General features: G+C 44.3%; 1 protein-coding gene across 1 annotated transcript in view; it reads left to right on the top strand.

The window, feature by feature from the left end:
* The window catches only part of LOC139459876 (uncharacterized), a 36,395-nt gene extending 21,269 nt beyond the window's left edge, over positions 1 to 15,126 (top strand). Inside the window, exons 3-8 of the mRNA XM_071241589.1 lie at positions 545 to 713; positions 3,951 to 4,084; positions 5,881 to 6,055; positions 7,296 to 7,341; positions 8,058 to 8,177; positions 10,968 to 15,126. Of these exons, the coding sequence (XP_071097690.1) occupies positions 545 to 713; positions 3,951 to 4,084; positions 5,881 to 6,055; positions 7,296 to 7,341; positions 8,058 to 8,177; positions 10,968 to 11,306 (983 nt within the window). The 3' untranslated portion in view covers positions 11,307 to 15,126. The remainder of the gene's footprint in view (positions 1 to 544; positions 714 to 3,950; positions 4,085 to 5,880; positions 6,056 to 7,295; positions 7,342 to 8,057; positions 8,178 to 10,967) is intronic.
* Positions 15,127 to 19,038: the final 3,912 nt, after the last annotated feature.

Below are 19,038 nucleotides of genomic sequence, written 5' to 3'. Positions count from 1 at the left end.
AATATTCTTGGGAATAAGGAAATTAGTTTTTCTTTTAGCGTACATGGAGCATGGCTTAAGAAGCTTGGATACCTTCGATACATCATCGGCTTACACACTTTGCGAACATGGTCAAAACACAAGGCAGGCCGCACGCATAGATATGTAGACCTTCACGACAGAAGTCCTGCCACACATACTGACTGGGAAACTGGTTGATGATGTGCACGTGTTGCACATGCGTCACATGTATCACGTGTGCATAATGTTGAATGTGTAATGTTCATTGGGCGACGTGTTTGTCACCCGGATGTCCGATTTGGGAGGTGATGATATATGTAGCAGTTTACAATTTTTTAAGAATTTAATGTTTTCTATACACAATGGTGTGTTTTGCAGATTTTGGAAAAAGAAGCTATTCCGGGAACAATTGAAGAATATGTTGTAATATTGCCCACATATATACTGAATGGGGTCAATATGTCAGGATTAGTTTCAAAATTAGAATCGTTTTTAGCGAGAGCTGTTGAGATGACGTAATGTATTGTATCATTTTTTGTTCCAGATCTGTTGGTCGAGTGCAGCAAGGGAAACGTGTCACGTGACCTGTTGTTACAAAAGATCAGCCTGCTTCTGGGCCTTCCCGAGGTCATTCACTGGGGCCCAGCATGTAACAAGGCTGTGAGAGAGGTGTTTCAGAACAGTCTGGCCCAGAGAAAAGGCAAATATAAGAAATATCCTTTTTGCGGTATATACATTCTATAAACAGTTATGTGTTTCTAGGTTTGTCAGCACCATACCCGTGCTCGTGGGTTTCTCCGAAGTGGTAAACGTCTGGGACCTGCATCACTTCGGGCTTTCCTCCCACATTAAGCTGACATGCCGTGATATAACTGTAATACTGTTAAAAGCGGCGTTAAACCAAACTCACTCACTCGCTCACTATAAACAGTTATGAGTTACTTGGGCGCCAGAAACCGATGATTGTGGGTTCGAATCCCGGTTCACCCCGAAATGTTTCAAAGTTTGTCAGCACCATACCATGCTCTTGGGTTTCACCAAAGTGGTTAACGTCTAAGACCTGCATCACTTCGGGGTTTTTTCCACATCAAGCTGACACACCATGATGCAACTGTACTTTTGTCTAAAGCGGCATTAAATCCAACTCGTTAAGAGCGGCATTGTTGTTAAGTGATCCTTGTTACGCCGAAGTCCTGGGTTCGATTCCCAAAATGGGTACAATGTATGAAGCCCATTTCTGGGCCCCGCCGTGATATTACTGGAATATTGCTAAAAGCAACCCATGCTTGCCGTAAAAGGCGACTATATGCCGTCGAAAGAGGCGACTAACGGGATCAGGTGGCCAGGCTCGCCGAGTTGGTTGATGCATGTCATCGTATCCCAATTGCGTGGTTCGATGCTCATGATGTCAATCGCTGGATTGTCTGGTCCAGATTCGATTATTCACAGACCGCCGTCATGTAACTGAAATATTGCTTAGTGCGGCCTTAAACAACAAACCAACAGGTCAGAACATTTCCCAGGTTCCACATGCCTGTCGTTAGATCCCACTAAACGTGATGAGGTTGTCAGACTTTTTGACTTGGCTGTTTACCTGACCGCAGAGTTAAACAATATTCACTCACTCGCTCACTCACCCATCCACTCATTTACCCCTTCACTCACTCACTCAAACATCCACCCATCCACTCATTTACCCCTTCACTCACTCACTCAAATGTGATATTGCCTCTATAGTACTGTAGACAACATACTCGACCCGAAAGCACCCATTCGCTTCAAGGTCGTTATTAGCTTTCTCAATTATGATGAACCATGTACTGAGCTTCTAGCGAGGATTAGAGGGATTTGTAAGATCAATCGGCAGTCCTCGCATGTTTGATTCAATTCATTAAACACTATCTTAGTCGATGTTGTGATCTTTATCAGTTAATGATAACCCTTATTACATAAACCAATGTCTCGGTTGCACATGTGGGACTAATTTCAGCGCCTAGACATAAATAGAAATTCGGCGTCAGACTGCGGAGCATTGTCTCTCCTAAGGCCACATTTTAACAAATAATTGGTTTTCAAAATTGAAATGTGAAAAAAAGGAATAAGCAAAGTGTTGAAGAAACACTCATCTGCTGTCGCTTTCGATTTAAATAAATGATTAAAATACTATAATTAAAACCTCTTGCAAAATTGTCTTTAAACAATCAAAATACAACGAATTATGACACATCGACAGAGGAAACTGGATTTATATCTTTTCAACAATACCGTCCTGAATGTTTTGGTCAAAAGTCCGTAAACAAAAACAAAGTGTAGTCTAAATACTACTATCTGACACAGGAACCATCCGCCAGCCTAAATTGTACTGTCTGAGACATAGAAACCCAAAGCACCTTTTCTTCTACACCGAGTGAAGATCTGAGTGAGAATTGGTCTTCAGCAACCCATGTCGTGAGAGTCGACTGACGGGTTCGGGTGGTCAGGCTCGCTAACTTGGTTGATGCATGTCATCCTTTTCCTATTGCGTGGATCGATGCTCATGATGTCAGTCACGGGATTGTCTGGTCCAGACTCATTTATTTACAGACCACCGTCATAGAGCTGGAACATTGCTGAGTGCGTCGTTAAACAACAAACAAACCAAACCATTCTTCTTCACATGCCGAGCGTTGTCACAGGACATTATTATTTTGAACTATTTGGCTTAAGGATCCACCAACACAAAAAAAACAACATTTTTTTCTCAGCCTGAATGATTGAGTGAGTTGGGTTTAACGCCGCTTTTAACAGTATTCCAGTTATATCATGGCGTGTCAGCTTAATGTAGGAGGAAAGCCCGAAGTGATGAAGGTCTCAGACGTTTACCACTTCGGTGAAACCCACGAGCACGAGTATGGTGCTGACAAACCTAGAAACATAATCGGGGCGAACCGGGATTCGAACCCACAATCATAGGTTTCTGGCGTGCCCAAGGGACGCAACTCTGCACAGCGAATCGCGGCGCCTTAGAGGACTGGGCCACCCGTGCCCCCAGCCTGAATAAGACAAGGGATAATTCCGGGTTAGAATAGGCCCCCAGCAACCTATGCTTGCCGTGAGAGGCGACTTAGTGGTTCCGGTGGTGAGGCTCGGTGGCCTGGTTGGTTTGTATGTCATTGTATCTTAATTCACCCACGACAGGCACGTCAGCCATAACGCCAAGGTCGCTTTATGAAAGTGGCCACCAGGGTCATATCTAAAACGATTGTTTATAGTCTGAAAGGGTGCTTCGTTCAGACATTCTCCTCTATATATGCTCGTGTGCAAACAGTAAATGTACATTTCACATTGCAGGGTGTCACGTGACGTCATGACATCACATTTCCTCCTGTCGTTGTGACAAGTCGCGTTGTAACCCTCTTGACAGTGGTAGCGCGAAAGCGATTGAACATACAGATAGCTTACATGCACAGACGTTTCACGTGATCAGTAATTAAATATATATATTTGTAAAGGTATATATTAGACCCATGCAAGGTTTGAAGAGTGTGTATGAATAATAAGTACCACAAACTAATTTACCTGTTATGACCCGTGAAGAGCTTCGTAGATGCGTGTCATCGTGTCTCAACCGCGTAGATCGATGCTCATGATGTCAATCACTGGATGGTCTGGTCCAGATTATTTACAGACCATCGTCATGTAGATGGTATATTGCTGAGTGCGGCGTTAAAAAACAACAAACATAGTAAGTATTATGGGGGCGGTGGGGTAGGCTAGTGGTTAAAGCGTCGGCTCGTCAGGCAGAAGGCCCAGGTTCGATTCCCGACTTGGGTACAATATGTGAAGCCCATTTTCCGATGTCCTCCGCCGTGATATTGCTAGACGCGGCGTTAAACCATACTCACTCACTACTAGTATGTATTAGGATGAATCTTGAGTGTAAAGCCTCCATTGTGCCTTAACTCCATCACGACCTACTTCTTCGGCGTGGCCCTGATCGAGCAGCTTCAGGAACAGGAGGAGCTGAGTGACTCGGAGAATGTCACGTACCAACCACTGCGTGACATGTCTCAGGACCTGGAGCGGATACTCGAGCACCTGCCGGGTAGGTGGGTGTGCTGGGTAGATAGGGGCACTCATGTCGGGTAGGTGGTGTGTTGTGTAGAGATGGTACTCATTCCGGATAGGGTATGCGTTGGGTAGATAGGTCACTTATTCCGGTTAGGTGGTGTGTTCGGTAGATAGGGCACTCATTCCGGGTAGGTGGTGCGTTGGGTAGACATGGAACTCATTCCGGGTAGGTGGTGCGTTGGGGAGACATGGAACTCATTCCGGATAGGGAGTGTGTTGGGTAGACAGGGCACTCATTCCGGGTAGGTGGTGTGTTGGGTAGATAGGGCACTCATTCCGTGTAGGTGGTGTGTTGGGTAGATAGGGCATTCATTCCGGATAGGGAGTGTGTTGGGTAGATAGGGCACTCATGTCGGGTAGGTGGTGTGTTGGGTAGATAGGGCATTCATTCCGGATAGGGAGTGTGTTGGGTAGATAGGGCACTCATTCCGGGTAGGTGGTGTGTTGGGTAGATAGGGCACTCATGTCGGGTAGGTGGTGTGTTGGGTAGATAGGGGCACTCATTCCGGGTAGGTGGTGTGTTGGGAAGATAGGGCACTCATTCCGGGTAGGTGGTGTGTTGGGTAGATAGGGCACTCATTCCGGGTAGGTGGTGTGTTGGGTAGATAGGGCACTCATTCCGGGTAGGTGGTGTGTTGGGTAGATAGGGCACTCATTACGGGTAGGTGGTGTGTTGGGTAGATAGGGCACTCATTCCGGGTAGGTGGTGTGTTGGGTAGATAGGGCACTCATTCCGGGTAGGTGGTGTGTTGGGTAGATAGGGGCGCTCATTACGGGTAGGTGGTGTGTTGGGTAGATAGGGGCACTCATTCCGGGTAGGTGGTGTGTTGGGTAGATAGGGGCACTCATTCCGGGTAGGTGGTGTGTTGGGAAGATAGGGCACTCATTCCGGATAGGGTATGTGTTCGGTAGATAGGGCACTTATTCCGGTTAGATGTTGTGTTGGGTAGATAGGGCACTCATTCCGGGTAGGTGGTGTGTTGGGTAGACATGGAACTCATTCCGGATAGGGAGTGTGTTGGGTAGATAGGGCACTCATTACGGGTAGGTGGTGTGTTGGGTAGATAGGGCACTCATTCCGGGTAGGTGGTGTGTTGGGTAGACAGGGCATTCATTCCGGGTAGGTGGTGTGTTGGGTAGATAGGGCACTCATGTCGGGTAGGTGGTGTGTTGGGTAGACAGGGCATTCATTCCGGGTAGGTGGTGTGTTGGGTAGATAGGGGCACTCATTCCGGGTAGGTGGTGTGTTGGGAAGATAGGGCACTCATTCCGGATAGGGTATGTGCTCGGTAGATAGGGCACTTATTCCGGTTAGATGTTGTGTTGGGTAGATAGGGCACTCATTCCGGGTAGGTGGTGTGTTGGGTAGATAGGGCACTCATTACGGGTAGGTGGTGTGTTGGGTAGATAGGGCACTCATTCCGGGTAGGTGGTGTGTTGGGTAGACAGGGCATTCATTCCGGGTAGGTGGTGTGTTGGGTAGATAGGGCACTCATGTCGGGTAGGTGGTGTGTTGGGTAGACAGGGCATTCATTCCGGGTAGGTGGTGTGTTGGGTAGATAGGGGCACTCATTCCGGGTAGGTGGTGTGTTGGGAAGATAGGGCACTCATTCCGGATAGGGTATGTGCTCGGTAGATAGGGCACTTATTCCGGTTAGATGTTGTGTTGGGTAGATAGGGCACTCATTCCGGGTAGGTGGTGTGTTGGGTAGATAGGGCACTCATTCCGGGTAGGTGGTGTGTTGTGACACGGGTGTATCTGTGTTACAGACCTTGTGTACTGGACGGGGGAGTGTGACACGGGGGTGTCACGGGACGAGCTGCTGGAACTGCTGGCCGAGAAGATCGAGGAAAAGGATGTCCAGCACTGGGGGGTCCAATGTAACAGAGCGATGAGGATGTTGTTTCCGGAAGTACAGATGAAGCGGAAGGGAAAATACAAAACATATCCTTTGCCAAATTTAGAACACATCCTTCAGGCTTAGAATCTGATGGGTCAGTCGCACGTCAGTAAACACCCTTACAAGTATAACCGACAAGTAAGATCATGACGTCATAACGTTTGACGTGACGTCTCTTGTTTGTCACGTCACAATTGACCCTGTTACCATTCTGACAATCCAATGGCGGCCAGGCATGATTGTCACACACTAATACTGCACCGAAAAAGTCTTTGTAACATGTCACTAAAAATGCATACATTACATGTGTCAGTAACTAGAATACTAACAGACCTTGAAACAAATATATCCAATACAAACCTTTCAAGTCTATAATAGTTAGCAAGTCTAGATTACAGCAGTTTCTGGGCTCCCTTCTTCTCTTTTTTTAATTTAGTTATTTTAACTGTTTCTTCTGTAAAATATTTTTATTTAAGCGACTAGATGTTAGTACACCTCGCTACCGACATATGCAAGGCACTATCTCGCCCCTGGTCAGCTATGACAGAGAGGCTTGACCACTTTATACCGACCGTAAAGGAAGAACTGTGAGAAGTAATTTGGACGACCTGTTGCCTGTCTAGACTAGTAACTTATATACCTCTGAGTGTGAATGTGGCGACTTTGTGTTATTAATAAGGCCGGCGGATATTTTTGTACACAAACTAAAATAGAAAAATTTCGTTGACTAGAACAATATTATGTGAGTAAACTGCCCGACTAAAGAAAGTATACATCTATGTTTCATGGTGGCTAACATGAAACAAACAAGAAATGGTTATTTATTGATGACACATTTGATACGGGTATTATGGTGGTGTTTTGGGCCTTAAGTTTGCCGGTGACTTTTTTCAGGGTAGTAATGTTTTGATAACGTTTGTAATGAATTGGTCAAGCCCAATTTTCAAGTGTATGCAGTTTTTTAACGGCAATAGTGCAGTATAAACTGTTTGTAACTTCAATTATGTTGTTGTCAGTATAGCAACTATATATATTTGTATCGTCATTTATTCTGGACCATGAATGAACTTGCGTCCCTTAGGCATCCCAGGATCCGATGACCGTGAGTTGGAATCCAATATGATTTTGATCATTGATGTGTCTGCACTATTCGTTGCTTGTGGGTTTAACCAAAAACCAAAAATACCTGCAACACTTCGGGCTTTCCCCTACATTAATCTGATGTATAATGCTACATATATAAAGCAGTACTTGTATGGAACTAGACTTCCTTAATTCTCACACTACAGTATTCTTTGGTGTTGATTACTCCAAGAATCTTCAGAAACAGGTAAGAATTCCAGATCTTTTAGTTATCAAATTTTATTATTTTCAAAAACAGTGCTTGTGTGTACACTTACCACGCCCACGTTCAATGCTTGGTGTATTAAATGTTTCTGGAATATTGTTAAAATCATATTCACTAATAAAGTGCGAGACCCGCAACAGTGTCACCAAATTATCATTTACAACCTCTGTAATTGGTTGGTTCATTTCCCATATTCAAATTTGTAAATGTGTCCGTACAGTGTTGTCACTACCCCTAGTGTACAGTACATACATCCTGTGCACTTAAAAGAACCCACCCATCCGACGGTAGATGACTACATGGTGGAAACCCGAATACGTACATACACCCGAAACACAAGTGTAAACACGTGCGGTGTCACCCTGGGCAAGTGACTTAATTCAAACGTGCCTCTGTTCACCCAGTGGGCAATGGGTACCCGATATGTGAGGTGGATGTAAAAAACCTTCTAGCGCCCCTGTGAAGGTTAGGTTGTATACTCCCCAGGGAGTTGAGAATGATAGCTGGAATGCAAACGGATCCACTGGTCGGGAATCAAATAAAACCGCATTTGAGCAGATACTAGTACCTGGATACGTACGATATATAAATGTATAGTTTAAAAAATAAAAAACGCTTGTGTTGACAAGTACCTCCAATGGCGCTCGAATCCATTTTGAAATCTCAAACATATATTTCCATCCTTATTTTCCTTCCAGAGTTTCATCCCCACCAAGCGAGGTCGGCCCCGCAAGCTGAACGACGACGAGGACGACCAACCCTACTCCGCCGTATCCAATTCCCCCTTCGACAAGAGTATGTTGGCCTGGAGAGCGCAGGTACCCATTTCCGACCCCCGTCAGATTCCCGGTCAGAATAGAGAGATTTTGACCGCCTCCGTGGTCTAGCGGTAGAGCGTCGGCCCGGAGAGCGGAAGGTCCAGGGTTCGATCCCGGGCCGCGTCATACCAAAAAGACGTTAAAAGATGGTACTTGTTGTTACCCTGTCTGGCGCTCGGCATTTAGGGGCTAAAACGAGGACTGGCCGGCTTGGAGTCAGTATACTGTGTCTGAGTGGGGTATTCATGTTAAACTGCGGCATGGTATCTCAGTGAGCTAGCACTGTAAATCGGCATCAGTCCGGACTAGTACAAGCAGCCACACAAATACACACACGTACATGCATGTCGCTATATAAGTGCAATAATCTTAGACGCGATGTTAAACCTAATTTAACTCAAATCTTTCTTGATTTCGACTTTGGATCCATTCCGCTGTTGCGGTATGGCTGTTTAAAGAGAATGTAGACGACACAGTCTGGTGCACGTTTTCTGATTAGATCTAGACGCTTTAATTAATGCCCTGCGTGAAACCGAGCCATCGTCCCTATATAAGTAGGGCTATCGGTGAATGTTAATTGAACTAAGTCATAAAACTTGAGATTGTAGCCAAGTACAGTGTTTAAGGAGGCATTCGTTGAACATAATATCAAACTAAAAAATAGCAGTTTTCATTCAGTGTAACCTAGAGAGGGGTAGGATTTTGTTGTTTGTTTGTTGTTTAACGCCGCACTCAGCAATGTTCCAGCTATATGGCCGACGAAGGGGGTATATACACAATCAGCTTGGCAACGCTGTTTATTTATCACCTGTTTTGTTTGTTTGTTGTTTAACGCCGCACTCAGCAATATTCCAGCTATATGACGGCGGTCTGTAAATAATCGAGTCTGGACCAGCCAATCCAATGAATGACATCATGAGCATCGACCCACGCACTTGGGATCGTCGACATGCATCAACCAAGTCAGCGAGCCTGACCACCCGATCCCGTTAGTCGCCTCTTACGTAGAAACGAAACCGGACTTGTGTGGGGTACCGAAACTTGTGTCCGGTTTATACAGAGATCCGGATTAGTGAGATAACTGCAGTAATTTGCTGATGCACTAATAACACGCAAGAACGAGAGAGTTTGGTTTAACGCCGCTATGAACAGTATTTCAGTTATATCATGTGTCGTGTCAAAACAGCCCGAGTTAGACATTTAGCTTTGGTGAAACCCACAGGACGGTTTTGGTGCTGTCACATCTGGAGACATTGTCCGGGATTCGAACCCAAGATCAAAGGTTCGGTCACGCACAGCGGCACCTTTCGCCACTGGGCCATCATGACCAGCGAAGTCAATGAGTCGTCATGGACATGCGCACTAAACACTAATTACCCCACCGCATCCTCCTGATGTTATACAGGCCGTGTGAAAAGAGAAATATTTCATGGAAATGGGATTACCCTCCTCAGATGTATACTTTTTTTCTATTTTGTGTATGCCCCTTCTAAAGTCGCTAAATTGCCTAAGCTGGTTCTTATAAACAAGGCATCAATAATATCAATATTAAGCAGTAAAGTTAGACGAGGCTTCGTGGTCTGGCGCCAGTTTTCTCGATCTAGATATGTGAATGACGCTTGGGTTGACTGAGACTGTGTATGTATATTAGTAAGATTAAGATAATATGTAATAACGTGCCATTCCCCTAAACTTGTAATATTCTCTCTCTCTCTCTCTCTCTCTCTCTCTCTCTCTCTCTCTCTCTCTCTCTCTCTCTCTCTCTCTCTCTGACTGTCTCCTTCCCTCTATTCCTTTCAATCTCTGCGACTGCTCTCTCCTTCCCCTCTCTCTCCCATTCCAGTTCTCTCCCCTCTATCTCCGCGACTGTCCAACTCCACCCCACCCCACCTCTCTCTCTCTCTCTCTCTCTCTCTCTCTCTCTCTCTCTCTCTCTCTCTCTGACTGTCTGTCTCCCTCCCTCTATTCCTTTCAATCTCTGCGACTGCTCTCTCCTTCACCTCTCTCTCCCATTCCAGTTCTCTCCCCTCTATCTCCGCGACTGTCCAACTCCACCCCACCCCACCCCACCCCACCCCACCCCACCTCTCTCTCTCTCTCTCTCTCTCTCTCTCTCTCTCTCTCTGACTGTCTGTCTCCCTCCCTCCATTCCTTTCAATCTCTGCGACTGCTCTCTCCCTCCCCTCTCTCTCCAAATTCCAGTTCTCTCCCCTCTATCTCCGCGACTGTCCAACTCCACCCCTCATCCCACTCTCTCTCTCTCTCTCTCTCTCTCTCTCTCTCTCTCTCTCTCTCTCTCTCTCTGACTGTCTGTCTCCCTCCCTCTATTCCTTTCAATCTCTGCGACTGCTCTCTCCTTCACCTCTCTCTCCCATTCCAGTTCTCTCCCCTCTATCTCCGCGACTGTCCAACTCCACCCCACCCCACCCCACCCCACCCCACCCCACCCCACCCCACCTCTCTCTCTCTCTCTCTCTCTCTCTCTCTCTCTCTCTCTCTCTCTCTCTCTCTCTGACTGTCTGTCTCCCTCCCTCCATTCCTTTCAATCTCTGCGACTGCTCTCTCCCTCCCCTCTCTCTCCAAATTCCAGTTCTCTCCCCTCTATCTCCGCGACTGTCCAACTCCACCCCTCATCCCACTCTCTCTCTCTCTCTCTCTCTCTCTCTCTCTCTCTCTCTCTGTGTGTGTGTGTGTCTGGGACTGCGTCTGCGTCTGCGTCTGTGTCTGTTTCTCGTTTGTTCTCTCCTACTGAATAACAAACAAACCGTTTAATAACCCCCTCCATTTCAGATGCAGCACATGAAATACCTCTCCCAGCCTCGTTTCCAGCACCACTGGAAGGGAGAGGACGGCACCCCCCTCCTGCCCCAGCTACCCCCTAGGGAGGGTGCAACTGAGATATCTAAGGACTATAACTTCCTAGCAGCGGAACTCAGAGGTTCTTACACGAACTACCACCCGCCAACCTTCGGGTATAACCACGGGTACTCTGCCACTGTGCAGCACAAACCGCCGGAAACAGAGCTTGAAACGGACGCCAGTGCACCCAGCATTATAGACGATACTGATCCACGAGGGGACAAGAATGAACGCGAATCTCCCAAAGAGGAGGAAAGTGTTGGGAAGTAACCGTGCGTTCCACTAAGGGATATATATTCAACGTGTGTTCTCTGTGAAATCGATTCGGTTAAGGAGGTGGTGAAAACGTCAAGAATGATTGCGTTGGGTGGAGAGTGTGGCCTAATAACCGAGTTGGAGAAGGTTTGCTGCAGGCTTTTAAACATCTTGATGGAAGTTTTCTGAGAGATATATATGAAGAGTTACGCGGGCACTGACAGCTGAAGGGCATGTCGGTCAGGACATGCAGTAAGGATGTGTGTGATTGACGATGAGTCTAATACTGTCGCGCCACCACTGATTATCTAACTCCTGACGAACACAAGGAAAACTATATAGCCATGTTTCTTTCTGGCAATCCATTCAGAAAGCAGATCATATACGATATGAAACGTGTACATCTGTGTAAAAGTGGCACCTCGTTAATCAAGATTCTTCCGTTTCCGGAAAAATCGTCAGGACTGGTACATGGAGTGATCTCCCTTTATATATGACATGCACCTATAGTCTGTAGATACCGTTCCTGACTGAGAAGGTCTGGTGAACGGGGTTTCCGGAGTAAACAGGTTCTGTATAATGCACTCGTTACCAATGCCAGAATATTGTCGTCATGGAGTCTTTAGAAGACTGGTAGTGTTGCCATGGTTACAGAAGCTGCTGATATTTGCAGCGAGAGCTCTTACCTATTCCCTGCAGGCATGTAACGTGTATTTTACCATTTAAACACAGAACTAGTTTCGGGGGAATAGTATTCACGTGTGGTTCATTCATATCCACTTTCAGTGTGGTGATACTGTAGCGCAGCATACCCAGGGAACCAGGCTGGTCCAATCGTGTCATTCCGGGACAAGCGGAATGGCGACATTCGTGACCAACTCGTGTTATTCCGGGACAAGCAGGTTACGGAAAGGGGCGAGTGGTGACGAATGAAATAGCGAATTTACGGAAAGTGCCGAATGGTGAAGAATGCACACCTCGTCAACTTGAAATCTTGAGGACCATTGAAATAAGAGTTATCCGCTGTTCGAGACAAACGAATGCCATTATTGGCTCATCCGAGCGATAAGTGTTCTACCTGGACCATAAGCATCGCCTTAAACGATGCATCATGTTACTGGATATCACGTTAACTAAGGTTTACTGTAAATCAATATCACACGAGACAGCATATCACTTATTGACCGTTTATCTAATGAATGAAAAATGTATTGTTTTACATTGTTTTCCGAAATCCTGTTTAATATTTTAGCCTTCATTTGCATTTTATCAATTTCTTTGTTAGAACTGCAATACTCATCAATCAAGTTATTTTAAATGTTCCCAGCTCTTTATGAAGAATTTGTGGGCAATATTTATGTTTATGTTGTGTTGGGGATATTACAAAACTGGACCAACGTTTCATATTCGTCAAACACCAGTGGTGCTTACTGCAATAGCGTAATGACGTGCAATGCAACTATCCTCCTGATCATCTTGGCACTGTGGCAAGTGTGGTCTAAGGGAGACAATTCATAGGGCAAAATGGACGTCTCTATAACACACCCACTACTACCAGCATTTTGTATTTTGCCCAAGATTGTTATTTAATTCTGGAAAACCATTTGTCCAGAAAATGTCCGCGCTGTGGCCAGTCTCGGTCAAGTGTATTCACAAAAATCACCTTTTGTTTTCAGGGGTATATTCTAAGAAAGGAAAAACGATCCTTTTAATCCATGTTGCCCATGGCCAAGCATATTCTCCTTTGTTCCAAACTTATATTTTTTTGCACTGTAAAAACACAAAGTTATATGCAGAAGTATCATGACACATTATTAAACGAAGCTGTAACGTAATATACCCACATTTTGCCAATGGGCCACCAAGTTTCTTTTGCTCAAAACTCATTATTTTTAGTTCAGCAAAATCACAAATTTGTTACGAGTATTATCGTATTAACTAATTTATAACATTAATGTCTGAACCAATGTTTAGCCTTATTAAAGGGGTCACGGGTCGTCTAAGGCGCCGCGATTCGCTGTGCAGAGTTACGTCCCCTGGACACGCCAGAAACCTATGGTCGTGGGTTCGAATCCCGGTTCACCCCAATTATGTTTCTAGGTTTGTCAGCACCATACCCGTGCTCGTGGGTTTCACCGAAGTGGTAATCGTCTAAGACCTGCATCACTTCTGGCTTTCCTCCCACATTAAGCTGACACGCCGTTACATAACTGGAATAAAGTTAAAAGCGGCGTTAAACCCAACTCACTCACCCACCCACCTGATTAAAACATTTGGCCCATTAGAGAAAACGTTTATATAAGTTTTAATTATAGGTCGAATCTGCGGCTCTAGTTCAAAACACGCAATAAAATAAACCCAAGCATTAAATATGGGTTGCACGTGCAATATCTTCCGGGTCAACGCATTGTGACGTGAAAGAGAGTAAGACGAAAAAGGTATATGATCTGAATGCTTGTATCAATTCTGTGCAATATTTGTGATATAGGCTTCCCCCATATTGCGGTAAAACTAGTTCTTTTCAACTTTTGAGCGTTAACTTTGCTACGCGTGACAAGTCTGCTCAAACAGCTCTTTCGTATATTGACGTTTACTGGAGGTGGAGGCGATATCTTTTGAAGCGTCAGTACAATCCTTAACTTGTCACAGTTCGGTGGTTGTATGTATCTTACAATAATTACCCTAGTTTTTAAAAAAAGAGTATTATTCAAGACTACACATTGAGAATTCAAGGGCTTAGATATTTTGGTCCTTATACGACAATAAGGTCTTGAAAATGGAGGCTTTGATTACGACGAACACGATCAGTTTATTTTGGCCTTATGATTCCGTTTTGGCATAGTTCAAACAAAATAGCCTTAAGCGAACCACTTTATCTTAGAAATATACTTGTTTTCAATTTATTTTCCTCTGGTCACAGTCAGTCAGCACACACCGTACATTGGTGTATTCGTGACCACATGGCTGTGGACAGGCATTCGGGAATGCTCGATCTGTTCCGGTATAAAAGGCGAAGTGCCGATAACGGAAATAGGCGAGTGGTTGCGAATGAGGGCGAGATATGATATAACGGAAGACGCATTTTGTAACGGTGAAATGACAACCATTATTGTGCGATTGTTTCAATGGTTGTAAATATATTATTATATATTGTTTTTGTGCAATACTGATCTCACGTGTCTTGGACACATTGCATAATGTATTTATTTACAGTTTATATATGTGCGGTATATCACAAAGTTCTTGTTATATACATTTAACTGACCGCGGAGCAAGGTATGTTATACTTATACCATTTATATCATCATTGCAGGATATAAACACAAATTGCAAGATTTTACGAATTCATGATTTGAAAAGAAAGTTGAAGACACTTTTAATTGACATATGGCAACTAAAAGGCAATTTTTTCTTTTTCATTTTTTTGTGCTGAAATATTAATTGAAGGATTTTTACCATATATATTACGTGTATGGCCTGCTTTTGTAGAAAAAAGGTTTCTACATACGAATATTTAAGATGTGACAATATCATTATGGCGCATGACATATTAATATTAGATTTTTCAACTGGCAATTTTCTCTTTTCCCACGATAACCGTGAACCGAAAATGGCAGTTGTTACCCTGGAATAATTCAAACACAAACCGAAAAAATGTGTTCGGTCTTTACAGGTGGGAAATAAGGGAATTTAATATATATGTTACATGGTTTATTATTGAAGTAACGTATCGGATATAGACTGTATTGTTCTCATGTGTTATACATATTGTTTTCGAGTTGAATATGACGCTTTATCAGGTTGCATTTCTGTGATTTTGACGATTCGATATAAACCTGGGAGAAATGAATTAAAAGTGATTCTTTGAACTACACATCTCATTGTTATTTGCCTTCTCGCCATCTCGCTTGGTCTGTTCCGCTGCAAAGTTGCGTCCCTTTGTTGTGCCAGGATCTGTGGAAAACGTTTTGGCCCTACGACATTTAGCGTCCCATAAAACAGCTACAAGGCAGCAACATATTCAACAGACAATAAACTGGAAGGGGAGACGCCTATGATTTTTGTTTTGTTTTCAGTCACTTCATCAAGTCATTGAAATATATCCCCTGAAAAAAAAAGATCCAAAGAATTATTTGCTTTATCTATGTTCATTAATTTATGGAACAAAGAAAGTGCCATTTGATATGCGGCAGAATGACGTTTTTTATCCCCCGCCGGGCTAGAATGGCCGAAGGGGGATTATGTCGTGGCGCAGTCCGTCCGTCCGTCCGTCCCACAGAGGGTACGAAGCTTGTGAAATCAACTCCTCCTACAGTTTCCAGAGAATATCCCTGAAACTCTACACACAAGATGTGAACATGTTGATGATACGCATATCGCAGTCCCGTTTCATTTCGACTAATTTTGACAGAGTTACTGCCCCTGTTTTTACGGAGCTTCATTTGCCTAATTGTGAGAGAGGGTACTAAGCTTGTGAAATCAACTCCTCCTCCAGTTTCCAGAGTATATCACAATATCTAACTATAACTATAACTATAGTTAGTTTCCTTGTTTAAGGCTTTTGTGGGTGAGCTACATCCTTATGGCATTAGCATTCAGACTGGATTACTCCCAACAAAATGTTCTGCACAATTTGTTTCAAATGCAGTGCCATCTACTGTTGTTATTATTTTCATAAAATACAAAGAAATATGAACTCGATAAAAAGATTCATGCGGGGGATGTTGTGCTCCTCAGAGCACTCTTGTTTCGGGTGAATGCATTTATACAAATACAAATGAATTGTGGTCCAAGTGTCTGTCGTTTGCATGCGGCGCCTCTGAAATGAAGCGTACGTAAAATCAATTCACCCCTTCCTCCAAGGCTGACATTAACCAACATACCATCACTTGTAAGTGTGTGAGTGAGTGAGTGGGTATCGTTTTACGCCGCTTTTAGCAATATACAAGCAATATCACGGCGGGGGACACCAGAAATGGGCTTCACACATTGTACCCATGTCGGGAATCGAACCCGTGTCTTCGGCGTGACGAGCTAACGCTTTAACCACTAGGCTACCCGACCGTCCCTCATCACTTGTGACCGTCAGTGTGCATAACGAGCATCAGTCAAACAATGATACCCAGTGAAATCCGAACCCCGGAAGATCAGAAACTTCGCTTCGCGACGAGGACTTTTAGGAATGTCTACGTTTCTACGTAAGAGGCGACTAACGGGATCGGGTGGTCAGGCTCACTGACTTGGTTGATGAATGTCATCCTACCCCTATTGCGCGGATCGATGCTCATGATGTCAATCACTGGATTGTCTGGTCCAGACTCGATTATTTACAGACCGCCGTCAAATATGTGGAATATTGCTGAGTGCGGCGTTAAACAACAAACAATAATCTGGACACTTGATAATCCGGATAGTGTACAGATACACACATCTAAAAGTCATAGCCCCGTGATGAAAGCGTTCGCTCACCAAGCATCAAGATCTAGGTTAGGGTACACGGGGTAGGATTGGTCTTCAGCAACCCATGCTTGCCGTAGCAGGCGACTATGCTTGTAGTAAGAAGGGACTAACGGGATCGGGTGGTCAGGCTCGCTGACTTGATTGAAACATGTCATCGATCCCAATTGCGTGGATCAATGCTCATGATATCAATCACTGGATTGTCTGGCCCAGAATCGTTTATTTTACAGACCGCCGTCATATAGCTGGAATATTGCTGAGTGCGGCGTTAAACAACAAACCGACCAACCAACCCAAAGGGTTCAATGTGTAAAGACTTTTCTTTGCACTCTGATCGTGTTACTGGGTTATTGATAACCTCGGCGTAGATTTCATGAAAACATGAAATCTATTTCTAAATTTACATATACCAGGATAAACAAGAGAGGATACATATTTTTGGAAAAGGGTGGTGCGTTTTACGATTTGTCAATTCTTGTTGAGTTAACGTGTAATTTTATGGACAATCAATCTGTTTAATGTTTACGTTTAGTTTACCTGATAATATTTCCGAATGTATACATGTTAAAGTTCTCCACACTCACGCACGCACACGCACACACACACACACACACACACACACACACACACACACACACACACACACACACACACACTCACACTCACACACACACGCAGAAACACACACACGCACACACACGCGCGCGCACACGAACGCACACGCACACTCACTACACACCACCCATCTGGAGTGAGTGAGTATGGTATTACGCCGCTTTTAGCAATATTCCAGCAGTATCACGAAATGGTTTTCACACATTGTACCCATGTCGGGATTCGAACCCGGGTATTCCGCGTGACGAGCGAACGCTTTAACCACTGGGCTAACCGACCGCCCCCATCCCATGTGGATGCACGTATTGTAAAGTTTGAATTGTTCCGGCACTTTCCACTATTCTGCAGTTATCGAAATATATCAAAGCAGACAAACAAACATATTTTCCTTAATATGAAAAATACAATCAAGTAGCAGTAGTACTGCCGGTAGGCTGGTTCCGTTAAGCGCCCTCCAAACCCGTTCAGACGCTACCGTTTCTGTGTTGAAGTATTCAAGTGATTAAAATTAACTCCCTTTTTTCATTTTGACTTAAACCTAATCTGATTATGTAAATCACAGCGCTACTGACAACTAAAGCCGTAGTGATTGATGTATACACGAAACATAGACACCATTCGTATATGTTTGGGCTAAATCCGGATTATCAACAAATCGGCGGATTAATTACCTCATTAGCGTTAATCCTTTATCCCTGGCAACCGTGACGACATACAGCACTGTCGACACAGGGAATGGTCAGTCAGTTCTGTCCATCGCTCTACACTGGTCAGCACCTTCTGGACAGGTAGGTCATTGCGGTTTCGCGTGGATATTTCCCATTTCGATTCGTCCTGATTATCAAGTCTTTGAAAGGCATTTAGAATTGATATACACATGAGGAAGAGAATTTATGGATGTCAACTTCTTTATTATGAGGAACACAACGTTTCGGAATATGTACTTTCTCCTCCCTCAGGTGAATAAATGCTATGAGGCAGAGAACATATTCGTTGTTCTTACAGGCACATATATATGTTCTCTGTCTTATAGCATTTATTCACCCGAGGGAGGGAGTAAGTAAATATTCTATTCTCTTCCTCGCCCTGATTATGTTTCTTGTTTCTAAGGCGCCGCGATTGGCTGTGCAGAGTTGGCTCCCTTGAGCACGCCAGAAACCTATGTTTGTGGGTTCGAATCCCGGTTCGCCCCGATTATGTTTCTTGGTTTGTCAGCATCATACACGTGCTCGAGGGTTTCACCAAGGTGGAAAACATCTAACACCTGCATCACTTCGCGCGTTCCCCAACATCAAGCTGGCATGCCGTTATATGAATGAAATAGTGTTCAAAGTGGAGTTAAAACCCGTATCACCTATATTAATGGATGGTGTTTACAATATGACAATGGGAAACATTTGTAACCCAATATCAATATTTTACAATTAAAATTTGTACTTAATCACTGGTATGTCTTTCATGATTAGCTAATAAACTTTAATATATCTATGCCATGGAGGCATTACAGATGCAGGTTGTCGATAAGATGCGATGTTGCCTAGGGATTGCTCACTCGATCTGAAACTAGGTTGGGACTTATCGCCTTAGTGATCAAAGGGAGGTAACTCAATAACACTACAGAGATTAGCACCATTCGTGACCAACTCGTGTTATTCCGGGACAAGCCGGAAAG

Source organism: Haliotis cracherodii, unplaced genomic scaffold, assembly GCF_022045235.1.
Source record: "Haliotis cracherodii isolate W230 unplaced genomic scaffold, xgHalCrac1.p SCAF_13, whole genome shotgun sequence".
Taxonomy (NCBI): domain Eukaryota; kingdom Metazoa; phylum Mollusca; class Gastropoda; order Lepetellida; family Haliotidae; genus Haliotis; species Haliotis cracherodii.
The sequence above is the reverse complement of the archived record's forward strand: the minus strand, read 5'-3'. Positions and strand labels throughout refer to the sequence as shown.